Below are 15,611 nucleotides of genomic sequence, written 5' to 3' on the forward strand. Positions count from 1 at the left end.
ACATTATTTAGCAGACCCTTTTATCTAAAGGCATTAAAAACAGAAGAAGAACAAGAAAATGTAATTAACTGACCACAACAATGTTCAAGATCATCATGACATATTCTATTGTAAAAGTCATCACAGAAACACAATAAAAACGTTCACACAAAATAAAAGTGTCACCTATAAGTTCCTTTGTTTGACTTTCAAAGTGAAGCTGAGCGTGTCTTCACTTTTTGCCATAAAATAGTGGCACACACTGAGACCTGAACACACAGACAGCAGGCTAGTAGGTTCATCTGCTTCATACAGGCTATGAAATGTCATCTCTTTAAATATACACTAATTAACTTCATATCGTACGCTGGAAGACCCCACTGAGCCATCAGTCCTGATGAATCGGAAACATTTCACTCGTGATACAACATGAACTTGGCTCTGTCTTTAGTAACAGCTAAAATAAAATTGGAGGATTCATGATAAAAAAGGTGTATAAATATGTAAAAATATCATGAAAATGAAATGTGTTAATTAAAAAAGACAAACTATCCAACTAACTAAGATCCATTTTGGGATGAAAGTTGTTTTTGTGTCATTATTCATTAAGTTACATGATCGACAGTCGGCAGTGATTACAGGAAAGGGCACTACAAAGGTGCTGTGGGGTCTAGAAGAAGTGGATTTCCCCCCACTGACGAACAGACATGCTTCTGCATATCGTCTGTCAGAAAAACCTTGTATCTCCGAAATGCTGAAGTCTTAAATTTTAATGTAATGATAAAATGTAATTTTTCTGCAAATAGTATATTGGCCTTCGATATACTGTGCATCCGTAAAAAGAAGTCAATGGGTGTGTGCCAGATGTTTGTGGTTTGGGAATTTTTCCAAGTACAGGGAAACTTAGTTAAAATGATAGCATGAAGTAACTACATGCTACAGATTCAACAAATAGAGAGTGGGTGGAAAAAACTGGCATAATAATAACAACAGGGAAAAATAATCTATTGAAATTTCAAAACACTTACATGGACTGAGACTACAAAGACTCTTCGCTAACCTATGTTTTTACTCTGACATTTTAATACTTCTGCTCAAACACTGGCAAGTCCAGGCATAAGCTAAACTGCCTGTGCTTTTCTGCTCACAACTACCTTCTAGATGGCTGACGGAATATGTGGAATACACTGTACTGCAGTATGGAGTATTCATTCACTATTTGTCCAGGTGCTAAGCATCATAACAGCCACACAAAGCCATAAACCGCCATACAATCCAGATTATACTGCCCTGTACTTACAGGTAATTTAAACAACTTTATAAAACTGTGAAGAAAATGCAATTCCTTTAGATAACGAGTCAGCTTTAGCCTATGCAAAAACAGCGTAGTATGAAGTATAGTTTAACTACTGTAAACTACTACCGTATCTTTGGAACAACACATTTCTTGGCTTGTTTATCAGATTCCATATCTGTCCACCCAAAATGAATGGCCATCTATACGAGGTCATGCATAGAGCATTCATTCCAACAGGAAGACCTCCTCCCCTAGTTCCCTCAACACTTTACCACTTATTGTGAGATGCAAAGTAAACTAAACAATGGCAATGAGACTGGAGTTTAAGAAGCACTGCACAAATGTTTTCTGAATGACCACCCAGGACAGCTCGTAACAAACTCCATTCATCAAAACACTCAATTCCCATCTCTGTGCTCAGCTGCTCAGAGGAGGAAACAAGCTCCAGGAAAGAGCTAGGACGAGGAGATAATCTCAGCAAGGCCTTGAGGGGCAAGCTATCAGCACTGTATATGTTTGTATACATGAGTTTAACATGGGCAGGCAGAAGTAAAAGTGCTCGTGCTCAATTCAGTGGGAAAGAGGCCAACATATTGTTAAGAAAGAGAGAGAACACAATGGTGCAGGATGGGTGTAGGTAGTATGGCTGTTGAGGAGACGGGTGGAGATCAAACAAACAGGATCCACACATGACAAAGCTGAATGTTGTGAACAGAGTAGATTTTGCCCGTTCAGAAACATTGCGGAGTTCCGTTCTGTCGCCTGGGTCTTTTACAGCCACACATCAGAGACACAGGCTGCGTTATACTGTAGTTGATCTTATGGATTTCTGCACATCTCAATCTGAAGTTCAGGACTACATTATGGGTCTGAGAGGTAGGACATAAATCCTCTGATGATGACCAGTCCATCATTCTTATTTTAGAGAGGTGCAAATCAGAAACCTGATCTAATACTAATGCCATTTATTTGGCAAACACAATGACACAATGAAAATTTGGTAAATTAAAGATTAAAACAAAACAACAGCAATGTCAAGCAAGCAAAAAAAAGAATTTCAATAAAAAACAAAAAAGTGGAAATGAAATAACTAAGAATTAACATATTTTAATACTTCAAAATTCATTTGCTTTAGTGGTTTCTTTGTCTTGCGCTACTAGCTTGGAAATTAACAAATTTGTGATTAAAATGGACCAAATCCAAGCCTTAATTAAGTATGGAGCATTGGCAGAGAGGGACTGATGATGTATTACTGGCTAACACAGAAGCTGAACTGCTTCTTCAGGAAAGGTTCAGGTAGTCAAAGAAGAGGGGCACCAGGAAGATGCAGCAGAAAGCCACCGTGCCGTACACCAGGAAGCGATAGGTCAGTTCCACGTTGGCGTTCTGCCGGGCCTTACGCACGTCGTCGGATGGCACACCAAACAGTCGGCATGCTAGCGGGATAGCCACAGCCTTCATGACGGCTCGTACAGCCAGCAGCACGGCCACGCCCACCAGAAGCCGCAGAAGCGAGCGTCCCAGCAGAGCTCCGTCAATAATGGGCAGTTTCAGGGGCAGGGAAGACAGTGGAGGGTCTGGCTGCAGGCCCAGCTGGTGGTTCATGTGGCAAGCTAAAGCACCTCCGGCCCCAGTGGCCAGAGCCTGAGCTGTGTCCCCCCGTGATGTGCTCCAGGAATCCAGGGAGAAAGCAACGAGGGCCAGGCCGATGTGCAGCAGCAGGATGACCAGAGGAGCGGAGCTGCTGGACAGATAGAATGTGTCGATGTCATCCAGCACAGGATGAAAGGCAGCCAGGATCAACAAGCTGTAGAGGAAGCCCACGATCACCTCCTGAAAGACACAAGTGCTGGGTCAGAGAAGTGTGGGAATATGAACATTCATGAATGAATGAATGAATTAATCAATGAATAAAAAAATAAATAAAACCATTTCAGGTTGACTAACCCATCACAATGAGCTTTTCTGAGTATATCGTATATCGTATACGTAGTCTCAACGTTTCCACCATATAAGTCAGCTAACCACATATACTTCCTCAAAAGAGGCTTAGACCAGGTTCCCCTGTGGCACAGATGTGTAAGGTTTCACCCTATGGCCAGATTTTGTCTGTAACCACTAGGATAGTTAATGTTACTGTGCGGTGACAGAGGTGGTCCCACCCGCCGACCTGGTCTGCCTGGCATCCAAGATGCTGTTCCATCGGCTAAAGTTTGCTAATTTTACTCCATGAAATGAAGATTAATATGAAACAAGCTGTTAAATGATTTGATGTTCCACCAAGAGGCTCCTACTTCTGTAACTAAACAGTACCTAATGACATAACCTAGACTGGATGATGTCAGGGTGGAACTGCTTGGCATGGGAAAAAAAATATTGCCCAACTCTACACACACAAAAAAGATCATCACAGAACATCATAGATCTTCATCAACTGAAATAAAAAAAGAACTAGCTCATCGCAGCACCATAAATTAGCATATATATTACTCTGCAAAGCTAATTTATGGTGCTATGTGTGTGTATATATATATATATATATATATATATATATATATATATATATATATATATATATATATATATATATATATATATATACATACACACACACACATATACATATATACATATATATATACACACACACACACATATACATATATACATATATATATACACACACACACACATATACATATATACATATATATATATATATATATATATATATATATATATATATATATATATATATATATATATATAAAAATAAACACACACGCTGTATTAGAGTATGAGGATGGCTATTGTCAGCATTTAGCTTACACAGCCAGGGAGCTGAATCGGTATGAAAGCAGCTTGTTTGCTTAGAACAAACAGGATGCCCAGATAATTTACAGGAAAATGGGTCAGTGAGGCACAAGGTGACAAACAGCACAGACCCAACATTTACATCAGCGCTAGGTGCTGAAAGCCCCTTGCTGAGAGTTCAATGTAGCTGTAACAACTTAAAAAAAAAATAAAGAAAGAAAAAAGAAAAAAGCATCTGGCAGACAGGATTCAGTCTAAATAGAGAGCGCCAAAAGGATCTGGCAGTAGAGACTGACAGACTTGGCTGCAAACACATCTTAGCCCTTGTGTGTGTGTGGTACACTGTTTTAGCCTTAGCATACATGACTATTTTCAAATCACTTCTCTGTTGGGTGTGAGATTCCACAAACGCCAGAGAGACCACACTACACACACATGCCTTACTTTCCTTTCATTCCTCCCCCCACTTCACCCTCAACACTCCCCTCTTTCTGACATAACAATAATGGTCAGAGCCAAAATACAAATGAACCACTGTGTGATCCCTTGGTGTACTCATTCCACTGGTCACACCACACTTGAAATCAACTGAACAACTCCTGTAAACAGCTGTCAATTTAAAACAGCATTCAGTTTGAAATCAACGTATGGTGGCACTTAAATGTACATAATAATTCTTATTTACTAGTCCTGCTTAGCTTCACAAGTTTATATAACTACAAACAAGAAATAACACAAAAAGGCATGTGTGTGTCCAGAATGATGAACAGAGGCTAAAATGACTGGCTGGAGTTATAATAAACTGAATATCGTCATTGTCTGTAGAAACGGAAGTATCTTCAAAATGCTAACTTTATTTTTAATGTAAGTTGACGCAAAGTGATTTTATTCTACGCCATCTGTCCATTCCTTATGAAATTATCATGGGGTAGCTGATGTGTTCAAATGAAGAAGAAAAAGTTAAAAAAAAAAAAAAATGGAGGGAAAAGGGAGATAATTTTATTTTTACAAATAGAGAATTATAGTATATTATTTGTCTAGTTTAGAGTATTTAAACCTGCATTAAGTTACCACTTAACCACAAATATTCCCACGAAAAGTGATTCCAATGTAATTTTTTTCAAACTATAACATACATAAAATAACAGTGTTGAAAAGATTTCATTAGATGGATGCTATACATGAACCACTTTTGGCTTTTCAAAGAATCTTTCAGCAGATGGTTCTTTAAAGAATCACTTCTGTACATTAGATGTATAGTGTAAAGAACCTTTTTAAAGTTTGAAGAACCTCTGCATGATCTTCTATGACAAACAAACAAGGATTTTTCCTAGAACCGTACATCAAAGCCACAGAACAATTTAGAAACTTATTTTAAGTGTTCACCACTGAGACACAGACACTAGGACCACAACAATTCATGCAAATGCCTTTTTTTATGAAGACTGTCTCCCTGGTCTGAGCTGGGAGCAAATGTTGAATATAAACAGAGTTCCTGCCAGTTCCTGAAATAATTATCTGCCTGTCATACCAACTTCCTGTTTTTTGCTCTCTCAAGGCAATCTGGTCTTCCTCTTCATGTGGGCTACATTTCTCCCTTTTTAACATCAGCTTACTTTTGTCTGCCTTACTCTAAACTATTATTCATCATCTCACTCTTTCTTTCCTTTTTCCTGTGACATCATGTTAAGCTGAGCTTCAGCAGCTTTGGCACTGTTCTGATCCTGTCTGCCGTGAAGAGTATGACTCACCGGTTCACTCCTGCTGTCAGATCTGGCGTGATGTGTGTTCAAGGTTTGCAGGAGATTACAAAATGACCTTCAACACCTGAGGAGCCATTATTACCTGATGCCAATTATGTTCAAGCAATATGCTCACAGTGGGGTAAACAAAACTGTACAAGGCAGAAGGATAATCAGTCAGAATCTGCTGACAAGGTGGGCCTCATGAACTCACAGCTGTGACCAGGAACAGTAACCAGAGAAAGACAATTTTTCACTTAATGTGCAGAAAAAGAGTCAAAGGGGGAAGTAGAGTCTGATACATCTGACAGATCTTTAACCGTAGCTTGGACACCTTTGGCAACTCTCAATTACATATACCAAACCACAGACGGTCCTAAAAGTCTGTAAAACTTTTCTGAGTTTACTTTTTTGCAATGCAACCAGTGGCTCAGTTCCAGCAAGTTCTCTTCTGATAATGGCCATAACTGAAGAGAAGTCCGAGAGCTGATTGCTTCACTCTCTCTGACAAATCACACAGCACTTCAAACTAGAGGTGCATAGATATAGAAACACCCTGTGGCCAATACCAATACCACTGCAGCAATGATTTACATTTCACATTATGTTTCATACAGTTCACACTATATTCCATATATGAAATGTAGTTATCATTAGATAGTCTTAAACTGTAAAGATGTATCATTGACTAACTTCACTTACCTATGATGCAGCTAATCCAGATATGACAATTACTGTGAACATTTACATATTTTGTGTTAGTATTTTACATTTTTATTTATCAGGCACTCTTATTCAGAGCTGTAACAGTAGATGAAAGTAGTCTGACATGTCAAGCTTTTACACTTACTAGAATAGCTGCATATATGTATACTCTTATTGACATAGCAGTGGCTTTCTCGCCTGAACGTGGAATCGAACCTTCAAACTTCTGAGTACAGAGCAATGTTATCCACTATTCTATCCTTTTGAATGAACTGAAAAGAATGGAAAAAACTGTACATAGCAGAAGGACGGATTAGTTATTCATTTTCCAAAGTTTAATTTGTACACTCTTTACTTTTGTGCACCCTATTGCAACTTTAACTCTTCCATGCTTAAAAACAATGACATATAGCTTTCTGTATGTTCTCTCCACAAAAGCTGTTCCCACAGCTGTCACTGATATTACACTACTCTTCAAAGAGACACATCACATTCACACAAGCAACTGCCCAAACACACATTAACTGCCTTGCAAATTTCTTTCTCATTTACATCTAAAATGGCTAAAGGAGACATTTCTGAGGGGTTAGATTTAAGGTAGCAGTGCTACAGTTTGACATTTTCACTAGGAAAAAATTTCATGGTATCACGGTATTAAGCAACTACTTTGAAACTGTAGAGTGGCTAAGATGCTGTCACTGGGGTGGTAGCTTCAAAAGGTATGTATTTAGTAACTTTGGTTAAGGAACATTATTGTACCATATTTCACTGTAATTGTATTGTTTCAGCTGCACTGACTCCACACGCCCTGCCTGCACTCTTAGCTTTTCGCTTAGTTTTTCTACTTAAAAGTATACAGTTACAAAAAAAGATACTAATATGTCTAATAAATGACTGCAGTACACCTTAAACAGTATTTAAAGCTTTCCCTTTTGAGAGATAGGCGACAATCAAGCCACACTCTTGCTTCAAATCTGAAAAAAATCCACAGCTATTTCTGTCCATCCAGGATAACTCAACACTATGGGTCTGTAAGGATGTACAGGTCTCAAGAAGCCATTAGACATAACTGCGTATTTGAGATCTAGAGTGAGGTTTTATGGACTGATGAGTAAATTTGTGGGTGGGGAAAATATGCCTGCAGATTTCTTTGAAAACCGAGCAAGTCTACCAAAAATCAGTGGAAGCTGTAATAAAAGCACAAGTGTGGACACATTAAATACTGAATAAATCACACTATATTTAGTGGCAAGAGCTACAAATTACATTTAGTAATAATTTATATTAAAATAATGATTCACCACACCATCCAAATTTACAGCAGCATACTCACAAATTTGATTTATTTGTGAACCATTCCTGCAAGATGGCAACACTTTCCAGTGTAACATCCTAAACAGTGCTCTTCTTACTGGCACAGACAGTCTATAAACAGAAGATACGTCAACTGCAAGAACAAAACCGAACGTAGGCCAAGCGTGTCACCATCATTAAACATCTGCTACAGTGCAGCACTGATGACTTACAGCCAGCCTGTGCTCACAGCTGCCTGTCTGCATCACTGATTTCACACATAGCCATAGCACTGATCGTCTCTGGCTCCCTCGAGAAAGGGACATCAAGCTAACAATCAGAGACCTACTGCAAAAAAACAGCCAGCAAAATCAGTGCCGTGTTAGTGCAGTAGCCTGGATGCCACTGAGTCAACCATGATGACTCATTAATCTACAGTTTTAGCTTCGGAGCACGCACATTGACCCAGTGGGGTCCCGTCTGCGGAGGTGGAAGAGATAAGACAGTTCTGAGTCAGTATGATTTTGATATCTGTTTCTTTGTGGTTTGCTCCTATGCAATATTTCAGACCCTCTTTTTTTAAAAAGCTGATTCAAAACTGGTTCATTTTCCATTAGCAAGCACTAGTGTCTTGGCTGGGTCAAGGAGCACACAGTCATGCATGACCTGGTGCCTATGCAAAGCTGTGAACAAACACAGCCTAAACAAAAATAAAATGGTGCAATGCTGAATGTTTCATAGACAGTTGGTCACGACATTGCTCTTTAAAACTATCAAGACAGATCAGGTCATGTTACAAAAGCCTATATAAAAAAATTACTGTGAGGTTCACACGTATGCACTGGACTTCAAATGTATGCACTGAATGTTTTACTTACCAACACAGAATGCATGCCCATGTAGATTCTGCTTATGCATACCAGGAAGCTCCAGCATATGGCCACACTTAGTCCAAAGGGGAAAGGGTACTGTGAGAAAGATAAAGAGGGGAAGATGGAAATGCTAATGAGGATATTATACAGTACCAGCTAATTAAAACACAGTATTGCTTTTCAAACACTATGGCCCATCTAAGTTTATTCAAAGACAGCGTTTAGGACTATGTGTTTACCTTCTGTTGTGCAAATAATGTACTAAGCTGATAGGTTGCTTGTTTAAACACATTTCACATTCCAGCTCTTTACAGTTTGGGCTTCATAAATGCGTTATGATAAAAACATTTCACATCGCAGTAATCAGTTCAGATATAAGCCGTTTTCAAATTTTTCAGCAAGGCAGTACTGATCTAAGCAGAACTACGAAGTAAAATGCGTCAAAGAGGAAATGAAAGCCAAAGAGGCTTTGGCCTTCCCAGGGGTGTACTGATGTAGTGATAAGACACAGAACAACAGAGCAAGTCTGTTTTCCCGAAAGTGTCACAAGATTGCCCAAATTGTAAGATGGTTGAAAGTACACTCTGACAGTAAAGACATTCTCAAGAAACAGGGCCAGTTAGTTTGAGAGAGTAAGATACTATATAAGCTAAAGGTGGTCTTTTATTTATCAGCAATTTTTTCCTCAAGGCTTCACTGAGTTAGGGAACTCACTCACAACAGCAGACTTTTAAAGCTCAGAGGAAAATTAGGAGTTAAGCGGGTGAAAAAACAGATATGTGCAAAAATATTTTGCATTTTTGCAGATTAAATCTGTGAATTTTACCCTAAGTAAAGTCCAGTTTTTGCATTAATGATCACAACTGCCAGCACTATGTATAATTTGAGGATGTCTCTCTCTCTGGTGGAAATGTGTAATTGCATGCAACATGTGGAGGAACATTTCGTAATGTGGGTTGAGCTTTGTACCCTAACAAGTGGATGAATCTGACATTTGCAACCATGTTGACAGAGTATCAAAAGAGAACTGAGTCAAAACCTAGCGAAGGATGTGTCTTCCAAAGATGTGAGAGAATTATCTACTATTGTCATCATATCTTTTTCAGTATAATGTTAATTTGATTTGCATTTGAGACCTAAACATCGAGCCAGACTTTCTTTTTGACTCTGTGCATGTGATTTAAGTATGTAAAATATGTATGACATGGTCCAAAAAACTCCAACCAGACATCACTGACTTTTAAATTACTATATTAGGCTTTACAGGGTGACTCACAACAGCGCATGCCTGTTTTCCACTTGACCCTAAATTATGTTATTTCTTTGTTTTGACAAAAAAAAAAACTTAGTGCTACTTTAATCACACTTATTCATATGACAATTAATTGTCAGCTAAAATTTCATGATCATGACAGATATGTACCTATACAATATGTTCAAATTATCGATGTGGCAATGTATCATGACTTCCACGTCAAGTTACTTTTCTTACCACAATATAACATGTTTAATAATTGTTATCTTACTCTGAAGCCATGCCATCTGCAGCAAATGCAATTCTCATGCATCTAGGCATCATTCGTTAGATTTGCAAATTACTAAGACAACTGTGGCCTGTCTCACAAAGCAAGTTCGACAGAGACAGGGTTACTGATGAAGGTTCAGCTTCACAAATGGAACAGTGGTTAAATCGTTTTACAAAAGCAGTTAACAGCTTTCTCTGTTAACTCAGGTTTAGATACTTAAAATTATGATTAATCCTTGTGTAGGTGCACATGAAAACAAAGAAATCTACATAAATATGAAGAAAGGAAAGCATTTATAGCTGTAAAAAGCAAAGCTGTTAGTGCTTACAGGAGCAATAATTACTTTATATTGTTAACATCTAAGTTGCATGATTTGCTTCCACTGCCAAAAAACAATATTCTTAATGTCACTGATGTCACAAACATCACGAAATTAAAAAAAAAGTCATTTGAGGCTATCTGTCTGACATCTGTCAGTCTCTATTAGGTCAGAAGCTCAGTCAAAGAACTGTTTATGATCCGTAATCTTGAACTTAACCTGCCCTAGAGCAGGTTAGGTGTGCAACATAAGTTGCCATGGCAATGTACCCCAGTAAAAAGTGATCCACTGTTGTGAGACAGAAAATCCAGGGTAAGATTGAACAAAGCTTAAAGTTAGCCAATTAGGTTAGAAATCCTGCTTCGTAAGACAGGCCCCTGATTGTGAACCTGCATAACCCAAAAAATCCAACAATTTAGCTATGTTTTGTGTCTAATTTACTGCCATATTGTATAGTGATGCTTGTATAGTGATTTGCATCATATTGTAAGGTTCACAGAACAAAAATGTGTTTCTGGAAAAATGTCATCAGCAGCACCTCACAGATCTATCAAAATGCTTCTTTCTTCATGTAGACTAAAATAAAGCTTGTACTACACACAGGGGTGTAGCCAATAGTTCCCGCTCACGCGATCACACCCACTGGCAGGATTAAAGCTAGCCTTGGCTTAGACCACTGTTCCTCCTGTTTCTGAAGTTGAGTAAGCATAGCTATTAGAATCCTTACCTAAGCCAGTCTCTCGCAATGCTGTGTGATTTCTGCTCTTATATTCATGGCCAGAAGTGGCTAATCATAAATTAAATTAATATGAGAAATGATAACAGTAGCTGCTGATACTGTATTAAAACCCAAGTTCAGGACTTTAATTACTGCAGTTGCAAAAGCAGCATGAACAGAGCCAAGACCTGCATGGTGGGCATTGGTGTAAATTGATATCTAAAAACAGGTGGCACAGTTAGGCTAGGCAGTGCCACTCCCTGTGCCAGTCTAAACTTCACTGGGTGACCAGTGTGCCATCTGTCATCTACCCAGCAAAACCCAGCTATACTGCAGTGTGAGTCATAGTCTTTAGACCAGGGGCTTGAGGAAAGTGTAAGCTGTGTTATTAAATTTGCAGGTGGTGAACACAGAATGTCTATACCAGAGCGATAAAAAAGAAAGAAAGAAAGAAAGAAAGGAAGAAGGTGAAACAATGACCCTGGGCCATTGTTCTTGACATCCTGCTATTCTTATGTTCTACAGAAGTACATGAATGATAGATTATGTCACCTCTACACTAGCTTGGATGATGCAAATTTAGATAACCGACTCTCATCAGCAGAATTTTCACACTAAATATATCATCGATATTCAAATTTAGTCATGAAGTGCCACGCGTAAGCAATACAGAGTATCACCTTATAGCTATACTCTCTACTGGAAAGTAGATCTTATGTACTGGAGTTTCTTTGTTTCATGCCTTTTTTGCCAGACTGACAATCTTATAATCTTTACACTTCTTTAAATAAACAAAATATTCAATAACATCAAACATTGGCTGAAGGCTACTTAACAAAAGGGGCGTCAATCACTTACATGGCCATGGATTTACTATAAAGTTCGTTTTGGTTAGCCCCCCCAACTGCTATTCTTTCTCCTTCAGAGGAATAAATTCAAGACTCGCATGCAGATGTTCAACAGCACAGTGTATTTTAAATAATCTGTCAGCTTCTTCTGAGACAAACAGTTGGGTAGAGGCATTAGAATTGCTGCAACTTCTTTTCATACAACTCAGGTAATTAAATAAACAAACACCAGTTTGCAGTGTTCTTTAAACGGTCATACGGCTAGTATGCCAGAGGAGAAGCAGCACTTGCAGTACAGCATGATTGTTCTGAATTCTCTTGGTCAAAGATCATATTAAAAGATTACATAGTTACTGTAGTGCAGTCTTAAAGGCACCTGCATATCTACAAGCAGCATCAGTACAAAGCGTCTCCCTCCAAACACTGCCAGGTTTACCCTTTACTCATTGAACAGGGACGCTCACTATCTCCTCTATGACCTCGGTCAACTCTACTGACTGCAGGTTGTCCAGCAGATCAGAAGACACCCACTGTTCTCACAATACCGCCTTCCTAGCATAAGCTCTATCTTCTCATCTGCTCTGGGTGACACAGTGGCTAACAGTTTTATTACAACCAGTAGGTCAGCGCTGAAAACACTACTATTGTGACACTACTGGACTACGTATCATTAAATAAACCTAGCAACTTTTTTTTGCCAGTTTAATGTTTGAGAGCTTTAAGGACCCATACCTTACATTTTCTGTGCATTTTATTTTTGTGTGGTTTTATGCAACAATACAGTTAATTTCTACAATACTACTTAACAACCTCTCTGCATCCCTTTTGACTGAACAGGCTATTTTATTAATGTGCCTCTAAGACTGATATGTAAATGACCTCTGTTCTGATTGGCTGCACCTAATTCAAAAATGTAATGTAGTCTTTAATACTCTAACCTGAATGGGCAGGCCTAAACTGCTGCAGCCTAAATAGGTGGATACATGTAATGCGCCACCACAAAAACAACTTGTCCAAACTGGGCTGTTTTTGCAGCGTAGCTCCCATATATGGACTGCGGAGTGTGTTCTAAAACTTTAATGATGTTTACATAGTGCATCAAACTCTCAAATGAGGGACAAAGTGAGAAAAATTTGGTTTTCCATGTTATGTGCCCTTTTAGAAACACATCAGTACATCATGAATCAAAGGGCTGTGAAAGGAAAACCACCTCTGACATTGTTAATTTAGGACAAAATCAGCTGCTGTGATGATGCAGGGCTGATAAGCATCTTAAGGTCACAGCCAATGTATTTTTCAAAGGCTCCACCGAAGGCAGGGCAGGAGGCCATCTGTCAGGCCAGTGAACGTGCTTGACTTTCCTGCTGATCTCATTCGTAACTTCATTGGTCACACTGGTTGGGCAAGCTGCAAAATGCATTACCCTTATGATGTATGAACACATCAAGAAGTATGATTAGACACCTCTAGCACTTCTGAACACCTAATGAACCTAATCCAGCACCAGAGCCTACTTTTTGAGGTCTGCATGTGTCCAAGTTAATTACAGTTCTTTCACCAATAGTAACTGCCTGTGGTTAGACTGGTGGCATTAAAATGGCCCTGTGGTGGTAATGAAAGAGCTGTACACATTTCCTAAAAATCACAAAAACAGGATCTCAGTGTTTGATCATATGTCTTCCTGCTGCATTCATAATCAAAGCTGCTGATCTAAGTTAATATAAATGACAGGCATTTCCAGCTGAGTGGTATGGGCTAGTAAACAAGATTTAGAGACACAAAGCACTACATGTGGTCAAAGCATACCTCCCACCGGTTGTAAGTGAGCAGAAAGAGGCAGAAAGGGACAGAGGTTCCGGTCATGGCATGCACAGACGGCATGCTGTACTCAAAGTTGTAGAAGACCTCCACTTTAACCACGGGCGGGGAGGCTGGACGTGTCCATCCAACGAGGTCTTTGGTGGACTGTCCGAAAAACAGAACCCAGACCCACACCACGATGACCTGCCGGCTGACATAGGCATCGACATTCCACATGAGGAAGGGGAAGAAAACAATGAAGAACATCTCATTGCCCAGTTCAGTCCCAACGGTGAAAAGATAGAACAGGAACTTATTCTCGATGATAAACTCTTGTCCAACATCCCCAGTCAATGAGTTCTTGCGGAGGGGCTTCACTCTGCCCCTCGACTCTCCTTTTTGGCCACCAGTGCTGCTGCTGATCTGCTCGGGGCCATCAGGCAGTCCAGAGCTGCTTTTGGTTCGTGCTGCACTTTCTCCGTCCGGTGTGTCCGTACCAGACACCGCAGCTGCTCCATTGGGAGAGCCGTGCACGTCTTCGTTCTGTCTTACACTTGTATTTGCACTCTTTCTAAGCTGAGGGCCTTTAACTCCCTGCTCCCCGTCTTCCTGACCCCGTCTCATGCACGCACCGTTAGGCGACAGCTCCAGCTCGCTCTCCTCCTTCTCGGTCTCGGGTGATTTGCGAGGAAACGTCCCTTTAACGCCGCAAAGCTGCTGAAATCTGGCGACATGGCAAGGATCTTGTAAGTATCTGCAAAGGCAGATAAATCGCTGGATCACAGCGCTCGCCATTGTAAAAGCGAAATGGTCTCCGATGAGCAGAGTGTGAGCCCCTCACGCTGAGCAAAGCGAGGGTGGTGCTTCCTTAGCAATACGCCGGACAGGAACATATACAGCTCCGTTAGCGCGCTAGGCTAGCCAACTCCGGAAATTTGCTGAAGTAATATCAGCCCAAATTACACTCTTCGCTCCATGGGTCCACAGCTCGAACGTAGCCACCCCTCTCCCGCGTTCAAAAAGGCTTAGCTAGACAAAAATATCGACGATAAAGGCAAGTAATCTCATTTGAACTGAGACACCGTCACAGCGCCTAGCCCGCCCGGACTCAATGAAGCCTTTCGGGCTGCTTGCGCGCGGCTGCACACGCGCACTGATGATGACGTAGTCGTGGGTCCCCTTTGAGCCGATGAATGAACCCCGTTTGTCCCTCTGTTCTACTATTAAATCCTATTAGTCTGAGTCTCAGATTTCCACTATTAGTCCAGTGAGTCTGACTGCCACCATGTCCTATTCATTATTAACCCAACAGCAGTCCCACTATTCCACTGTTACTCCACAGTCTGAGTCCCATTCCACTGTTAAACCAACGAGTCAGAGTCCCGCTATGCCACCGTTAATCCAGTGTGTCTGCTTACTATTTCACTATTAATCCAAGGTTTCTGAGTCCCACTATTACGCTTAACCCAATGAGTTTGATTTATACTATTTCACTGTTCAAAGGACTCCCACTATTGCACTACTGACCCACTGAGTCTAACCCCACTTCACTATTAATCCAATGGCTTTACTTCTATTCCACTCTAAATCCAAAGGTTCTGTCTGTTTCCTAATCGAAGCTAATGTGTGGTCTTAATCAAAGCCAATGTGAAATACAGCCATCTGCTGCCCAAATCTGTTAATGCATCTGTTAAGAGC

At 40.0% G+C, this 15,611-nt stretch overlaps 1 protein-coding gene across 1 annotated transcript; it reads right to left on the bottom strand.

Moving 5' to 3' along the window:
* Positions 1–130: 130 nt before the first annotated feature.
* On the bottom strand, positions 131–15,484 carry si:ch211-212g7.6 (sphingosine-1-phosphate phosphatase 1). Its single transcript, XM_036581696.1, has 3 exons — positions 13,920–15,484; positions 8,709–8,798; positions 131–3,109 (listed from the first exon to the last, which is right to left on the bottom strand). Exons 1-3 carry the CDS (start codon positions 14,706–14,708, stop codon positions 2,558–2,560), a joined length of 1,431 nt encoding a protein of 476 aa, XP_036437589.1. The 5' UTR covers positions 14,709–15,484; the 3' UTR covers positions 131–2,557.
* Positions 15,485–15,611: the final 127 nt, after the last annotated feature.

This window comes from Colossoma macropomum, unplaced genomic scaffold (assembly GCF_904425465.1).
Source record: "Colossoma macropomum unplaced genomic scaffold, Colossoma_macropomum, whole genome shotgun sequence".
Taxonomy (NCBI): Eukaryota; Metazoa; Chordata; class Actinopteri; order Characiformes; family Serrasalmidae; genus Colossoma; species Colossoma macropomum.

What these genes read in the sequence shown, in the direction of transcription:
- si:ch211-212g7.6 (XM_036581696.1), bottom strand. Translation starts at nt 14,708, where the DNA reads ATGGCGAGCGCTGTGATCCAGCGATTTATCTGCCTTTGCAGATACTTA. An exon ending in TCACTTACAACCGGTGGGAG is followed by an intron (nt 8,799 to 13,919) that starts GTATGCTTTGAC and finishes TCTTTCTCACAG; the next exon opens with TACCCTTTCCCCTTTGGACT. An exon ending in TGGGCATGCATTCTGTGTTG is followed by an intron (nt 3,110 to 8,708) that starts GTAAGTAAAACA and finishes TGTGTCTTTCAG; the next exon opens with GAGGTGATCGTGGGCTTCCT.